Source organism: Lissotriton helveticus, chromosome 3_1, assembly GCF_964261635.1.
Source record: "Lissotriton helveticus chromosome 3_1, aLisHel1.1, whole genome shotgun sequence".
In the NCBI taxonomy this organism is placed as follows: Eukaryota; Metazoa; Chordata; class Amphibia; order Caudata; family Salamandridae; genus Lissotriton; species Lissotriton helveticus.
The window spans coordinates 495,493,067-495,510,743 of NC_136061.1; the positions used below are offsets into that span (position 1 = coordinate 495,493,067).

Consider the following 17,677-nt stretch of genomic DNA (forward strand, 5'->3'; position numbering starts at 1 on the left):
CAGTAAGGGGCAACAGAATGGATTTATTCCAATTTATCGAGAGACCAGAAAAAAGCCCAAACCGTATGAACTCCCTCAGTACTCTCTCTAGATGCTGAGCTGGATCTCTGATATATAGCACCATGTCATCCGCGTACATGGATACTGCAAATGACCTAAGCGGAAACCTTAACGCTGCGTCTGCATATCTTTGCCGCAAAATGCAGGCCAGTGGCTCCATCATAAGAGCAAAGAGCAGGGGCGAAAGAGGACACCCCTGCCGAGTTCCCCTTTGTATACAGAATGCCATTAATCCTCACCTGCGCCATCGGCTTTGTGTACAGCAAAGTGATTAAGGACGTGAAAAAGTACGGTACACCCATTCTGTGCAGCACCGCTAGCATGTATCTCCAAGCCACAGAGTTGAATGCTTTGGCTGCATCCAGTAGTACCGCCACCGCGGAGAGTTCCGGCTTGAGAAGGTGCAGAATCGCGAACAAGGCCCTCAGGTTGTGAGCAGTGGAGCGGAGGGGAACAAAACCAGATTGGTCAGGCAGGACCATCACCGGTAGAATAAGCCTCAGACGTGTCGCCAGCACTTTAGCTATGATCTTAACGTCTGTGTTTATTAGAGACAATAGTCTGTATGACTCGCACAAATTAGGCGGCTTGCCTGGCTTCGGTAATGCCACCAATAGCGCCTCCCTCATTGTGGCCGGTAGCTGTCCCCTTTCCAATGAGTCCTCCAGGACAGCCGCCAGTCGTGGCAACAACAGATCTGCGTACTCCTTATAAAATTCTGACGGTAAACAGTCTGTGCCAGCCGCTTTGCCATTAGGCAGAGCAGAAATCGCATCCCGGAGCTCCCCTTCCGTGATATGGTGCATTAAAAAATCTTGCTGCCCCTTGGACAGCCAAACTAGAGCGATATCGTCCAAGCATTGTGCCAATTCCACCTCATCAGCCGTGTTCCTGAAACTGTACATCTGCTCATAGTACTGCGCAAAGCAATCTAGGATACCTGCAGCACTGGTGACCGTGTCTCCCTCACGGTGGAGTGGAGAAGTGTGGCTCAATGGTTAGAGCGGCAGACCCTGATGCAGAGGTCTAGCCCGGGACCAGGGTTCAATATCCCGCCTCGGTGGGTCTTGAGCTCAAAAATTCCACGGACCTGATAATTCTCGCCTCGGTGCCTACTCCAATCATGGAGTCCCACTCTGCAACTCTGGGTAATAGCTTGCTTAATCTCCACAAAGGCCCCCACAACGCTAAGGATGCCTGGCCTCCACCTTGGGGGTGCCCAGGAGTGGACACCTCACAGGGAAAGCCAGGATGGGTTCCACAGCGGTATTCGTACAAGCGCCTTGAGACCCTTGTGGGTGAGTAGTGCGCTATACAAGTATCAATTTACATTTACATGTATTATTTCCTGAACTCCGCAGTGCCTCGCCCACGGTTCTCTAATTCTATCAGCTAACCCTCGTCCCGCGCGCCCCCCTTCACTGTAGTACCGCGCCTTGGAACGTTTGGATAAAAAGTTAATCTCCTGGTCAGCCTGCTCGTTATAAGCAGTAACTTTCTCTCGAATCTCTGCCAGCCTAGCATCTGTAGAGAATTGTTCCTGCTGCCGTTCCAATGCCAATAGTTCTTCCTCCAGTTTGCTCATAGAGTTCCTCAGTGATTTAAGCACCCCAGATTGCATTCCTATACACGCACCTCGAATCGTAACTTTGAACGCCTCCCATACTGTTCCCATGCATTCCACGGATCCCACATTCCTATCAAAAAATTCCTCAATACAAGTTCTCAAGTCCTCCCGCAGTACCAGATCTTGCAGCATACCCGGGTTTAAGCGCCATGAAAATGGAGCCGGAGTATGCGACGGCCAGCCCACCTCCAGGAGCACTGGAGCATGATCTGACAGGGTCCTGGGTAGATGGTTGCTGCGCTTGACCCACCCATTGACATCACGGGTAACCAGCCAATAATCCAATCTCGACCAAGTGTCATGGGCAGATGTGTAGCAAGTGCCCTCTCGCACGCCCGGATGTCCCAATCGCCACACATCCACCAATCCAAAGTCACGCATACCATCACGTACCGCGTCGGCCGCTTTCTTATGCACAATTGGCCTCTCATCCTTTTTATCCAGCATCTTGTCTAATGTCACATTCCAATCGCCTCCACACACAACAGCCGACGGCGGTAGGGCATACACCTTGTTCCATAGATCAATATAGAAATCTGGATCGTCCACATTTGGGCCGTAGATATTCACCAACGTTATTAACGTGCCATAGAGTTTCCCCTGTATAATTATGTATCTGCCCTCTTTATCAACCTCTTTATACATCAAATCAAACTGCACATTTTTCTTGATTAAGATCATGACCCCTCGTGCATAGGATGAGTAGTCCGTCGCCACTCGCACTCCCGCCCATTGCTTAGCCACGGCTTAAATTGCTTTCCCCCGGAGGTGTGTCTCCTGAAGAAAGACCACCTGCGCTCCATGGTTAGACAGAAAGGACAGCATTTGTCTAGATTTCTGCGGCCTATTCAGACCTCGCACATTCCAGGTTATCCAACAGAGCTTCCCACTCTCAGCCATAAGGCCTGTACATTCTATAATCCATCAGCCTGCACATGGAGCCCACCCCCCAACGGTAAATGCCAATCCAGTAGCAACCCAGCAAACAGTGAATTATGATCATCATCCATAGAGTATCACATGGCATCATCCCTCATCGCGAAATCCCAGCCCTCCCCGTCGCACACACACTCACATCACAACGTATCCATCTGAAACCTTTGAACTCCTCCCATCCTCCCCCCACCCACTTCAGCTCCCCCAACCTGCCAAAGCCATCCCGGACCTCCCAACCAAAACCCCTATTCGGAGCACATCGTGGGGAACTCCCATAAGTGGGGGCGTAGAGGTGCCCGACTTCCACTAACAAGTGTAGTAGAAGAGGATCAGAGTAGTCAGTCAGATCTCCGCCCCAGTGGACCAAGCCCCCCGGCCCATATTACAAAATGCAAGATAACAGCTGTAAATCCGGTAATAGTCCCAGTAGCCATTCGTAGCCACCCAACAGCAATCATAACAACTCAATATCCAACAGTGACCTTACCCACGTTCCACCCCTCTAACAAAGGAGCCAGAGTGACACACACCCAGTCCTATTCCAGAGGGTAAGCGTCATAGAGCACCTCAAGCAAATACAGTAACCGGTTATTCAAACGCTATATCCCCTTAATCAGTGCCATCCCAGCACCCTCTTCCAGTCCGGTCCCCGCCTGCAAACAGCAACCACGTAGTCCACAACATCCAAACTCAAGAACAAAAGATCAGTGTTCATCCATGTGTTCATCTACGCCGCAGCATACTAGACAAAGGGCAATGTCTGTGCCATCCAGAGACATCCGATCATTCAGCCTCTTCCAGAATTTCTTCCTCCCTGTTCTGCGCCGCATCTGCGTCCCTTTTCCTTTTCTTTTGCTTTTTCGCATAATCCATAGCTGCCTTGGACGAGGTGAAGATTTTATTATCGGACGGTGGACCAATCCGGAGTCTGGCGGGATATAGCATTGCATACGGAACGTCCTCAGCCCTATGTAGTTGTTTCACAGCCTGAAATTCTTTTCTCGCCGTTTGCACCGCCACAGTAAAGTCGGGATAGAACTCCAGTTTACTGCCTTGCCAGTCTATGGTGCCCTTTTCTCGCGCCAGCCGAAGGATCACGTCCCTGTCCTTATAATTCAATATCCGGGCGATAACTGGTCGCGGTGCCGCCCCGGACACCGGTCTTTTAGCAAGAGAACGGTGCGCTCGTTCCACTATGAACACACGAGAAAGTTGTTCGGCTCCAAAAATGTCAGTGATCAGCCGCTCCATGAAGTCTTCCATGCGACCAACATTTGTGGACTCGGGCAGGCCCGTGACGCGGATGTTGTTGTGCCTGGACCTCCCTTCCAACTCCTCGTTCTTGGCCTGTATAACTGCCAGGACGCACTCCATGTTAAACACTTTCGTAGTCACTGTGGTCAAGCCTTCCTCCGTGGCAGACACCCTCTGTTCCACCTCCCCCATCTGCTCATTTTGTCTATCAAATTGGGTGGCCATGTGGTCCAATCTGTGATTAACTGCCTCCATGGTGCCTTCAATGGATTGCAATGTTTTCTGCATAGCCACAAGGACCCCCTCCAAATTCGGCGTGCCGCCCGTTGCTCCAGCAGAGTCGGAGACCGGCGGATCCTGCGTGGTGGACATGGTGGCCTTTTTCGCTTCAAACACCAACTTAGGCTGATTTCTTTCAGTCCTGCCCATGACGCAGCCCACACAGCAGCACCCAATACAGTGGCAGCACAGTATTATACAGAACCCAGGAGTCCAAAGGAGATAGTGCGCTTAGAGTCGTCTCTGTCGTGTACCCCACTGTGAAGCGCAGGCAGCACAGGCCCAGTCTTTTCCTCTAAGGCGCCAAAGGTATATCTCCAGGCAGCTGCGTCCGTGTCCTCTGGTCTCACCTATTCTTACAGTGTGCGCGAGGCGCACAAGGCCCGCCAATCTTAAAAAAATAAAAATAAAATGGCCCACTCAGTTGCAGCTTGATCGCGTGTATGCAGTAGGGGTCGTCATTCGCACCTCAGCCCCTCAGCTCGCATTAGGCAGTGCAGCAAGCGTCTTTCAATCAGTATGTCACATAGAACGCTCTCCCCGGGGTAGCCGTGTGCACTCCGTGATCCAGCGCTCCCTCCGTCGGCTCTCTCCGACCCGCCCCGCCCCCACCAGCCACAGTTTGCGCGGGGCGGCCTAGTGCGGCCCAGCGCCACCTCCGCAGCCTCGGGCTATCCCATGCCGCCACCCCACTCACCACAACCGGCGGAAGTCGGACCGGGCCCTGCCATCTCGCAATCACCACCGCTGGCCAGCCGCTCCTCTCCGGCAGTCCAAGACACCAAGGCAACGCTCGATCTGCAGGCAGTCACCACAGCTGCAGTTTCCTAGGTCCCGCACCGCCGCAGTCCCCGGGAACAGCCTCCGTTCTCGATCTTCACAATGGCGGATCCCCAGCCGGCAGCTCGCTCGCCGCTTTCAGCTCCTGGGACAGTCCAGTCAGCTGGATTACCGGCGCCGATCGGGCACCCAGCAGTACTCCGTTGTTGGCCGCAACACTTGGCCCGTCACCAGGGCGGATTAACCAGGATAATTAAAGGATGTTGATCCGATCTGGCAGAGCCTCACATATGTGAGGCCATCTTGCCTGGCGCCCTCTAGCGCCCCTCTCTATGGATTATACTTCACAATAGTCCGGTGAATCGCAACATACTGGGACTGCTGATCCTCAGGTGACTATTAAGAAGATGATGAGCGGGTGTGCCTCAAACTGGACCCGGTTTCCTGGTCGAAGGAAATCCTCAAAAGCATTCTGGTACTTCGATGTTTTCACAGGTGTGCAGGCGTGCCTTCTGAGTACTGGACAACATACAAGCAACCATGAGGAGCCAGATTCATCCTGTCAATGGGATAAGAGATGCGAGACAGAGCGCATTTGGTGTGATTGAAGGGCGCCTGTGCAATATTCACATTACTCCAATTTACACTTAGAAGGGGGAACCCAGAACCAGGGAGAAGAACCTGGGGACAGAGAACAAGTGAGGTAGGCTCAACATAGCGCTCAGAAAATCTAGCTGTTTTGTTTATTCTAGTGATTATTTGTGAGTCAGCCTCACAAATGTATACAGAGGCCAACAGCAGGGTCCAGGTCCAGTTACTACTGGTCATCTGGGTACTTCCAGGAAAAGGTTTCTTTCAGCTTGTTTTCTCCTTGTAGTCACACAGAAAGGTCAGCCAACTTATCCCTGGAGTCCACCATGTCTTTGGGTATAGGAAGGACCTTTTAGACCACAGACAGCAGGTCCTGTTCTCTTTTGATCTTCCACAGGTCCAACCTGGACATACCACATTTATGCCTGGCACTAGCAAGTGGGTGGAAATGACTCCCTGTCGTGCTTTAATCATTAGGATATAATTTTCTAGCGAGAAACCTACCCACTCGTGCAGTAGTTCCTGTTTGCTTTACTGCAGAAAGGCCCAAAATACCATGTCTCAGGGTATTTTCAAGAAGGCAAACGTCTTAGGCCACACTAAGCTTGGGCCCTAAGGGCAGGATGTGTGGGTGTGTTTGTAGGGAATGTACTATAGTAATCCTAGTATCTTCCCACATCTAACAATAAAATCCAGTTTGAGGCAGGCACTTTTCCCACAACAAACTCAGAAACAGATGCTTGGTAGGACAAAAGCAGGGTCCTCTGGCACTCAGATGGTGGATACACATGAATTGTCTTGGCATTCTGTTCTCTCCCTTTCAGGTGTACCCCCAAGTGTTCCATGTGGCTCAGTAGACCTGTCAAGAAGGATTTGATCTGTATTGTCAAAAAAGATGCCCACAGTCCCCATCCTATATATTCTGTGGAGTTCAGAGGAGTCATCTCTGGCCAAAGAGGTCAGCCCACTGTTTGCTTCTGGGGGGCATTCCATACCTATTCAGGGCTAATCAGTGGCTGGGCTGCTGCTGGAGAGCTAATGCAAATTAGCCTCTTGGAACTTCAAGCAGGGAAAAACTAACTTTCTGAGAGTTACTTTTCCTTAATTTTTATTAAAAAATTAAAAATCCAACTTCACCATTGAATTGGATTTTTAAGAACTTTAAAAAACAGGTTGTTTTAAAAGTTCTTGACAATCCAATTCAGTAGTGATGGATGTTTTAAAAATTATAATGAAAAATATGTTTTAGAAAGTTACCTCTTCCATGCATGAAGCTGCTATTTTATTATCTTTTTAACTGTCCCATTCCCAAAATAAAGTATTATTCATTAATATTGCTTTTCATTGATTCCCCATGGGCCAGCCAGCATTCCTACAGTGAGAGTAGCTGTTTGGTGGTAGTTACTGTAATTGATCACTACTACTCTCTGCACTGGTCCTGTCTGGAAATGCACTGCTTGGACTGCATCAGGTCAGCCTCTAAGCAAGACAAGTCTGTGACTTGTTTTAGTTTAGTATTGACTGTAGATCTTTGCACATGGTTTATAAATCCTCGCTTAAAAGCCTGATTTGCTATATGCAATTACTGTTCTGTTATCCATCTTTTTTTAAAACATAGTTCAGCGGAATCTTTTTTGCTTGTTTTTTTCGGATCTATATTGCAACAGGTCTGTGTTCTGCGTATTTTGCACATTGCCCTAACCCTAAGCGCAAAAGTCCGCTTTGCTATGTGCTCTGTTTGTTCTCTTACTTATTTTATAAAACAGGATTTCGCAAAGTTTTCCTTGTCTGTACATAGTGATGCCTGCCTTCACCATATGATTTTTATCTTGATAAATTGTTTACTTTATTATTATTTTTTTTTTTGCTCTTTGTAAATGTTTTAGTTTAACCATACAATAAAATTGGGTATCGACAGGTCACTGTAAGGACATATTAACTTTACATTTCTTCGTGTCCTACTTTTAAATACAATGTAGCCTTCCTTGTCGGCTACAAGGCCTGCAGAGGTGTGACATTAATCTTTAAAAGGAAAGTTTTTACCTGACAGAGGGGTTTATTTTGATAGGCTGCAGTGCATGTTTTGCACAGTCCAGTACAATGGTAGGCCTATAGCCACATTTATACTGCCATCATAATGGATGGCACATTAGGTGCTGAAGTCCACTAGTGGCATTTAACTTACAGTCCCTAGGTACATTTTTTACCACATGTCCTGTGACTTACGGGTAAAGTTAAATATACCAATTTGCAGTGTGCCAATTGGACCATGTTTAAAGGAGGAACGCAGGCACTTGCAATTGGTTAGCACAGGTGCACAGTTCTGAAGCCAGTAAAACTATATAGTACAGCAAAACGCAAGAATTTGGGGTGACCAGGCAGAAAGGCGAATTACGTAAAAGGTCTCAATGTTAGACAGGCTATGTTTTGAGTTATTGCTACCAAGTCCGGGAATGGTCCTTGTAACCAAAGAAGGATACTGAGTTCCCCGGGGATCAAAAAGGAGGTATGGGAGAATGGAGACAGAACTAAACTATAGTCAGGGAACTGGGAGTTCCCTTGTTGGAACTAAGGGACCTCACACACCCAGAAATCTAGGTGTCATGCTTCATCATTGGTCCCCTGCTCCTCGTCAGACTGGCGCTGCAATGTCTGACGGGCGCCGTAGGCGCGCTTTGTTGGAGATCTTTTGTTCCAGCCAATAGTTTGTATGCGTGTGAGGGGTCTGGTGGTGGTGTAGTCGTGAAGGGAAAGTGAGGTTTAAAAGAAGGTGAGACAGTCCACAACGGATTTTATTCGGGTGGCCGACTCCCTTATTAAAAGGGTGAGAGGGGAGAAAGAAACTGTTTGATTGACAGCGGACTGACTCAACCCTCTAGAAGGTCGACATGTTTCATGCCTGTGTGGCAATTCTTCAGGACCTCAAAACAAATGTACTACACAGTGAAAAATAATAAGGAAAAATTAAAAAGATACAACCTCACTGGGTCAATCTGGGAGCAAGCCAACAGGTCCTACTCTATGGGGGAACCCTACAATATAACCCTGGAGGGCCCCGCAGTCTGTTCCCGTGGGGCTGTTCGAGGAGGTTAATACCTTGGCGTCGAACAGCAGAGGTGGAAAGACCTACCCCCCACGCACGGCGCTCCGACCGTTCTGAAGCCAGTAAAACTATATAGTACAGCAAAACGCAAGAATTTGGGGTGACCAGGCAGAAAGGCGAATTACGTAAAAGGTCTCAATGTTAGACAGGCTATGTTTTGAGTTATTGCTACCAAGTCCGGGAATGGTCCTTCTCATAAGGAGAGCTGGATTCCATTAACTGACTATCAGCCTCACTCTAGGTGAGCAAGAAAGCAGAAGATGTGTGCACTGGTCTTATCATCGACCCAAGGACTAAAGTTCCCCAGTACAATGATATTGGGATTGGGTGCAAGTATCATATTTAAACAGCTTAGTGAAATCCTCCTCAAAGACTTGGTAGATTATTATTTACAATTAGCGATCACCCCCACTTATTCTGATGGTAGGGATTCTCTATGACACAGAAGTTGATCTCACTTATAGACTCTTTTCAGTGGAGCTGCATTCTTTATCACAGTGGTCAGTTGCCATGTACCTTACTGGCTTCGGTCGCAGGTTGCTATCGAATCAAAAACCTGCCCTGTTTCTTCTCCTCAACGTAGACATGCAGCTCTCACTTTCCAACAAGATTATCCTTCACAATTAACCTGTATCTTAACACATTTTTGTGTGCGTTTTTTGGTCATAGACAACATTGTTTTACATGCAGTGTTCATGCCAGTCCTTACTTTTACCAAAGTGGCTATCTAGTTTTTCCTCACTTATTCCATTTAAAAGCCATTAATGTCTATGCTACCAAAACTGCTATGGCAAGAACAGATTATTGAAACCCAATAGGCTAAGTTTAGGTCAAATTCTATAAAGTTTGTGTCCAGGCCTATTATCCACCCAATCACTCCTTGTATTTCATAAGAATTTTCCCCTAATATAGCCTCAACAAAAATTTCTGGATCATGATGTTGAAGTCCACGGTCTCTGTTATGCAATGCAGGCAATTGAACTGCTATGTGGCCTAATAATTTTATAAAGTAATCTGTAAAAATCTTTAAGGTAAATATAGATTCCTACTTCAGGTACCCTTGAGTCTCCATTCAGTCCTCTTAATGTATTTTCTGATAGGTTTGAAATTGCATGCAATTACACTTAGTAACTTGATAGACATGATTCCCTTCTATAAAGCAGCAATGTATTTCCGCTGTATCTTTCTTCATGGCTGAAGGTCCGGGGGATACGTTCACATTGAAAAGTTAGGTGGGAAGGGTATTTTAGACAGAATATTGGAATAAAAAATATTGTGGTACAAAATATCTTGTCTAGAAAATCAAGGACAAAAATATTGTGAAGGTATGTTTCTATAGGTAAGCAGAGTCTTACTATATATACCTCCAGATATAGTTACCTTGACGATCTATATATCTTCAAGGTACTCTGTTGCAACTGCGGCAGACTAACCTCTCTGCCAAACTGAAGGTCCTCCCACCTGATTGACTGTCAGCCGGACCTTAAGTATGTCAGCGATGGAGCGTACTCTGGCTCCATTGCTGCCATACTCCTCTGACAGCTCGATGGAGTAATGCCTGTCAGAGTTGGGACCATTCGATCATTGGCCCTTTTTTAAAGTAGGGGGGGTGAAACGGCCAGTTTTTCCTACCCTTAAAGCCAGGAAAAAACTGGTGATATCCCGCTTTGGGATTTTGTTTTTGATGAAACAAAAACAAGTTAAAAGTTTGACTGGCACCCGTCATGTTTTTGACTTGCCGCCTTTCAAACTTTTAACTCATTGACAGGAACCCCCATGATGGTTACTGCCCATGACTAGCGTTATCCATAGGGCAGGCAGACAACTCTAAATTAGGAGTACAGGTACTCATTTAGGGTGAAGGAGTAAAATACTCCGTCACCCTGACGAAGTAAATACTGTAGTCCGATCTCCAAATCAGACCCTAAGTCATCCTGGCAGCTGTAGGTCTCTTTGCTCCCATACAGTCATGTTTTAGCCTTATAGACCGTTTTCTGTACACACAGTCAGTGGTTCGCCATCATAACCTGTGGTAAATAGTTAAATTCCTTGATAGTCCTTTCAGCCCAAGTCCATCTTCCTATATTGACCTGCACAACAACATCAGTGCAGTACTTGGCCTGTGCTCAGCCTGAGAAAATTCCATACTAGGCCCTGAATCCTAATGAATTCTGACAAGGAATATATAGGGTGCATCTGTAGCATGCCCAGACGTCTCAGGAACATAGTCCTTTTATGCAAGACACCCCTTTTCATCACGGAGAGAGGAAGATCTACCCAATACACCTCATTATTCTCAGAATGCCGTAGCACTGGTTCAAAATTAAGCCTGATTAAATCTCATTAAAAGTTGTGATATCGAATACTACATACTTAAGTGACTGTATCTTTATCATCAGGTGAAAAATCTAAGAGATTTCCATTAAGTTTTTGTGAACTGAGAAGAATATTTTATTCCGACTGTTCTATTCTCAGATGTCTTTATTTTCATATGCTTGTAACACAAATGTAGCCATCCTCATCGAAAAATGTCTGCAATTCCCAGATAATTAACAGAGTATTTGCAGAAAGGTATCTGTTATTCACAACTATACATGTCCTTTTAAACCCCATCAGTAGTGAATCAGATCTCATTCACTCTGTTAACATCTGTAATACTAGAGAACAGAGGAGCGCCAAGAGGGGATATCCCTACTTTGTATCTTAAGTCAGCATAAATACCTGTCAGTTATTAATATTGGCTGTAATTTCATCTCAGAAAGTGCCAGCCAGAGCCCATCTTCTGTAATAGGTGAACACTGACCAGTGGTGTCTTTCTTTCTTCTGTCCAGTCTCAATGAGTTTGATTTCCAGTTTCTTACCTCATGTGAATTAGTAATTGGTATTTTTGTATGCTCTTGGGAATTTAGAGCTCTGCATTTTTTGATATTGGCAGATTTTGCTTCCACTTCAAGGTTCACACTGGCTGTGACAATGTGTGAGGACTTAACCTTTCAACATTTGCCTGTATGTTGGATGCTTAATTTTGGCAGTCAGGCTCAGTGCTTTTTTTTTTTTATTCTTTTTATTCATTGGGAGATTGGCAGTGGGAATACTTAAAAAGCTGTCAATGTTTATTGTGTCGCAAATATCCTTAGTTTATCATCTGTGCTCCAGTCCTGTTAGACTTTTCAGATGCTGGAGCAGGTAAGTTCCTTTCCTTGCTTTTGCAACATAATGCGCTCAGGGGCTATGGAAGGACTAAGCGAAAGCTTGATTTATTGTGCTTCTGAGGCTTTCATCAAATTAATAGGGCTTGCTTCTGGGGCAAGCCTAATTTCTTAGTCCAGTTGCAGCACAATAGGGATCAATAAACTGTCAGCTGCAACAAGCACATTTTCTGAGTATGTTTTTCTTTTTAAAAATTTAATTTGATGCACTGGGTAAACCGGGTGCTCACAGGTAAAACACAAGATTACCTACTTCCTCGACAACTGCCACAGGACAGGATTATTTTCACCCAGTGCTCAAACTGGGTACAATACATAACTTGTACAGGAGGGCTCAATATCCTCCTTTGAAAAGCAGTAATCTAGGTTATGTTGCAAAAAGAATATTGTATGTATTGCTAGAGAACAAGAGCACCAAGAAGCGACATTCTTACTTTGTAACCAAACAGCTCATAAACCTCAGAGAGAAAGAACTTCCACATACCTTATCCATTTTAAGCATAGAAGACAAACCCATCTCAGAAAACGCAGGCCAATTCTCATTTTCTGGAGTCTGCGAACATTGGTGTATACATCTGTCTTGTGTTTCTCTCCTCTGCGCAGCATTTATGATCACTATTCCAATTATACCAAACTTGACCACGCTGCGCTTCTCATATCAGGAATTACCACTGAAACACTTATCAGGGAATCCCCAATGCATTCCTATGGGAGGGCAGCCCTACAGTAGTGAGAAACCAAAATGACTGTTTGTCACTACCAGGACATGTCACGCACTTAAGGTATATGTCCTATCTTTTACCTACAATGCACCCTACCCGTAGGGCTAGCTAGAGCCTACCTTAGGGGTGACTGACATACAGTAAAAGGGGGGCTCACAGACACGGCACACTCTTTAGGTGCCACGTCACAGCGGCAGTAACACTGTGCACCCAGGTCCTGCAATGGCATAGGCCTTAGATAGGTTTGAAAGGCTACTTTGGTGGGTGGCGCAATCAGCGCAGCAAACCCACCAGTAGCATTTAATTCATCAACCCTGGGTATATGAGATACCACTTTAGAAGGAACTGACAGGTAACTTAAATAGGCCAAACAGGTGTAGACCAATCTTACCATGTTTATCACAGAGAGCACATGCACTTTACAGTGGACAGCAGTGCTAAAGTACCCAGAGTCCTAAAACCACCAACACCATGTCAGAAAAAAGGCTAGAAGAAAGGCAAAACGGTTAGGGATGACCCTGCAAAAAGGGCCAAGTCCAACAGATGGGCCATATTCACCAATCTCTTGTCAGTGCCTCAAATAAAGCAGTCCACTACCCCTGGAAAGCAATTCGTTTACTAGTCACTGTTCTTCTCAAACCCTCAATATTCTTCCTCTCTTTCTCACTTTGCTTTCTTTTTGCACAGCATCCAATGACATATTGCTAACCTACAATAAATCCAGCACTACCGTAAATTATGACAATCCTAGTAAGCACACAAAAACTCCATTTGCTCCTCCAATTGCTCCTGTGGTTCTACATCATCAATTTGTAACCGCTAAAGCCTTCCTTACAGTGGGAAGAGTAAATGTGTCTATTATTCCTTTTTACAATCTCTAATATGAAAGCCTACATGTATTTTCTCACCGGCAGTCTATCTTACCACTAGAAGGCTACCAGTTTAGTGGCTTTCACTGGCTTAATGTCCCTCTCGCTATGCTATCTCTATACCGCGTTTGCTACCTCTTCACCCCTATAACATGCCTCACCTTTTGTATTGCGGGTACACTTCTAGTGTTCATGCATATTTTATGCTTATATCCTTTCAAATAAGCAGCAATATGGGGGCAATAAATGGCAGACTAAACACTATACAGTTCCAACCTAATATAACCTAAACCTGGGTCTTTCCAGAACATCGGACCCATCTTCTTCTAACACAAACAATGAAACCAAAGATCACCTTCTAATATGATTTAATTTGAAACTTCTCCCTAGTGTATTTGAATGAGAATCTACCCATTTCTGTCTGAATTCCATAGTTACCTACAGTACATCTTCTGCTAAAAAGGTCTGCATCCCTCAAGTAGTCCTATGATTTTAATAGGTTTCCCCCTTTCCTTACTGGGGGGGGGGGGGGGGGGGGGTTGCTTTATAGTATTCTGGAAGATAAACAAAAAAACAATAGTGCCCATGGTGAGAAAAATGTGTATGTGCAGGTCTAAATGTGTGTCCTATTACCTCCTGACCTGTGCTCCCCGACTCAACACTAGGAATATCTGTGCAGGTCATCTTTCCTTAGAGAATGCAAGCTAGTTTTTTCTACGTGGAGATTTCTGCTGTCCCCACAAACTGCTTGCCGTAGGGCACGGTCTAAGTATGAAAGTGAAATATTTTAGTTTGTATCATGTGGTAGGAGGCTGGAACTGTTTCTCTTTGCAGGAAGCCTTGTTTGAATAATGTCGCTCAGTTGATAATCTGTAAAAATCTATGTTTGTACAGTCCTCATCATACGAAAATCATATTTCTGACCATGAAGATTAGTATAAATACTGGGTATGTTTTCAGTCTCAGCTGCAGTTTGGTGGCTGGCTAGGATGTTCGTCAATCTGTCAACATACTACTTGGGTGCAGAAATGTGTATCTTGATGTTACCTTTTCCTACAAGACTACCTTCCCCTCTAACTGATCCCTGTAAATCTCTTCATATATAAAAGTGAGCTTAGACCAAATGTCAATTAGTATGCTTCGACACATGTCCATCAATCTTCATTTCTCTGCCTAGTTAATTTCTTGTTCTTATTCAGAGCCAGCACTACTTTTGCACATAGACACATTATTTCAGTTTCATCAACCTCACGTTCCCGTCTGCCCTAAGTTTTATTTTGCATATGGCATCACTTCTTGTGGGTTTGCTCCCTTGAAGATTTACACACTGCTATCACCACAGGACACTTTTGGGAATTTGAAAAATATGGGATGCTTGCAAATTTGTAACAACTGCGAAAACCCAATTTGCAATCCTTTACTTTAATGCTAATGCGCACACTTTGTAAATGACAGTAGTTATTTCAGCAGTTAACTATCTGCTCGCCATTATATTTATTACTACCATTGGCCTTCCTTAGCTCTCGAACACATTTCAGAGCATGTCCGTTACATTTGTCAACACTCGTTACCCTCTAGTTTTGAGTGGAGATATGGCCTACTAGAACTGTGAAGCCTGGTTTGATTCCTGGCCTCAACTTAACAGTCTGTGTTTCTGCACAAATCACTAAAACTCCCTGTACCGAAAAAATGTAACACTTGGTTCTCTTAATTTCTTCACTCTGTAATCACTTATGGTCTGTTCTGTAACGTTTGAGAACTGAGGAAGTGAAGTTTAGAATTCTTCAATTAGTCTGACACCAAAACGTTCACAATGATGATAACAAACTTCCAAAACAGCCTTTGCATTCAAAGGCACTTAATTTGGCCACCAAAGGACAGAGAAAGAGGAAGTACCAAGGAAGCACAGCTATTATATGTGTTGACAGTGCTGACGATAGTTCAGATCAAATTGATGTTTTTTCTGTTTTTGATCATCTTGTTCGGCCTAGGTGCACATATGAACTGTACGTGTTTGAAGTTATATGGGTTGCTGAACATTAAAAGTAATAAAATCCTAATCCTAACCTGTTTCGTCACCTCTCAAACCATGCAGCAGAGTAGACCACAAGAAGCTAAAGAGTGAAGAAAACTGAAGAATTTGATAGAGATTCTATGCATCGAAGGGCTTGCTCAAACCTCTGCAAAATAAATTGTATGCCTCAGAAGCAAAGAAACTTCATTGTTTGTGAATCTGTTGTGGATCGAATATAGGAGTCTCAAGTTATTTACCATGAATTCCGTGTTTTGTGTACATACATTGATCCCATACTACCCAAGAGCGTCAAAATAGTCTTGATAAGAAAATGCTTCAACTCCTCATGAAAAAGCAATTCTGAATGGTTCTGAAAGAAGAGCAAAGTCAAAAACCTTTTTAATACGGTTAAGACCCAACAATCTGAAAGTACCCAGACGAAGATGAACAGTGGAGCTGTATAAGATTTGGTGCAGAATCCCCAGCATTCTTCGATCTACCTTGTGCCTGCCAAACTTTTAAACTGCTAAATTGATGCTTAAAGGGTCTATATGATACAGTGGACATTGTTTTAAAGAAACAATGTTCCTACCTCCGTGACTTTATCTGAGCTTCAAATTTTGGGTAATTCTCAATGAGATTTAAGATGCATAAAAAAAAAGCTTTTATAAGACATTGCACCCATCACTCCACTGCTGCTGTGTACTTCCAAAGAGCCTTTAAACCTCATAAGGGCATACCAATTGAATAGTAAACGATGGTGATATTACTGAGCTAGGGAATGTAATAACTAAAGAATGTTTTTTGACTTTTAAAGAAAGCTGCATTATAGATACAGTCTGTTTGTATGTGAAACTCTTTTTAGGAACTGTATTAGAGACCCAATGTCTTGATATTCCTAACTGATAGTCTTATCTGATGTCCTCATGATTTATTCTCCACTTTGATAATAAGATCTGTAATGTGTTGTTATTATCTGTTTTCAGCAGCATTTACCATAAAAGATAACTGTGCTAACTGCAGTATTTTCTCTTTGCAGGAGTGACCCATGCAGCTATATGGGCGGCTTGTATTTCATATCTCAGTGCTGCTGTGCCTCCTGCCCTGAGAACCACAGCACAGGGGATCCTGCAGGGACTGCACTTAGGTTTGGGCCGTGGCTGTGGTGCCATGATAGGTGGTGTTATGGTCAATTACTTTGGTAAGGTGCTACTGAATTCTAATTTTGCTGGCTTTAATGGTTTGGAGAAATATATAAAACATTTTTGTGATCACAATTGTTTTTATAAATCTTTATTGCGTGACAGTAATAAAATTACTTGTTTACATTTTACAACATCACCTTGACTTTGCAACGTGACTTAAACAAGTGATCAGACCAAATACGAACCACCAAAAAAGGAGAACTGCTGCCACGAGCAGATGTCCATGATCTAATCTAAATATAATTAAGTGAACCTAGCATCCTCCAGACTCTTGCTCAACAATTGTTACATATGACAAATATCTACGTAGCACATAAATAGTAAGATTGTGAACATAAAAGTGAACTTCCACCTAGACTCAGCATTGTTAACTTCCGCTTTAGGTGTATAGTTCCCCACCAAAGGTCTCTTCCCAACTTCCAAAGACCTAATAAGTGTATACAGATCGAATAGGAAGGAAAATTCCCGTCGCTCTCAACCTTCGTGAGATAAACTTTTTTAATAATGAAGCCTAGAACATGGCAAATACTTTGTGGATGCATTCAGATCCCCTACAGTTCACATTCTTAGGTCAAGCCTTCATATTGTCCTACATTTTCTGTTAAAAATAGACTACTGGACAGTTGCCTCTCTGAGCTATATGCCATTTCCCTTGCGGTTTCATTGAATGTTTAAAGTTAACCACCATTTTCACATCATTCTTTCTTGTTCATTCCTAAACACACTATTTACTTTCAGATGTGGTGATTAGACTAGCATAGACCTCCCAAAGTAGATAATTAGGGAGTGTGGTATCTTAGATGAACTAGGAGTATTAGTAAGGAAGTTTCTGTAAAATGTGGTCCAGAAAGCTCATTGTTTATGTGAGAACTTACATATTATGCTGAATGCATCTCAATTGGTTGAATCAGAGCGTGTACTGACACACAGTTAGCTACACTGAGATGGAGACTGGAGACTGGTGCTAGAAAGAAAGGCAAAGGTAATTCAACAAAACGCATTCTGGGATAGATCTGTTTTCAGCTGTT

At 44.3% G+C, this 17,677-nt stretch overlaps 1 protein-coding gene across 4 annotated transcripts in view; it reads left to right on the top strand.

Annotated features, from left to right (window-relative positions):
• The window catches only part of MFSD6 (major facilitator superfamily domain containing 6), a 398,345-nt gene that overhangs the window by 218,886 nt on the left and 161,782 nt on the right, over positions 1 to 17,677 (top strand). For all 4 annotated transcript variants that reach the window (XM_078680386.1, XM_078680387.1, XM_078680388.1 and 1 more), the window contains one exon: positions 16,484 to 16,645. In XM_078680386.1, coding sequence (XP_078536512.1) covers positions 16,484 to 16,645 — 162 coding nt within the window. The remainder of the gene's footprint in view (positions 1 to 16,483; positions 16,646 to 17,677) is intronic.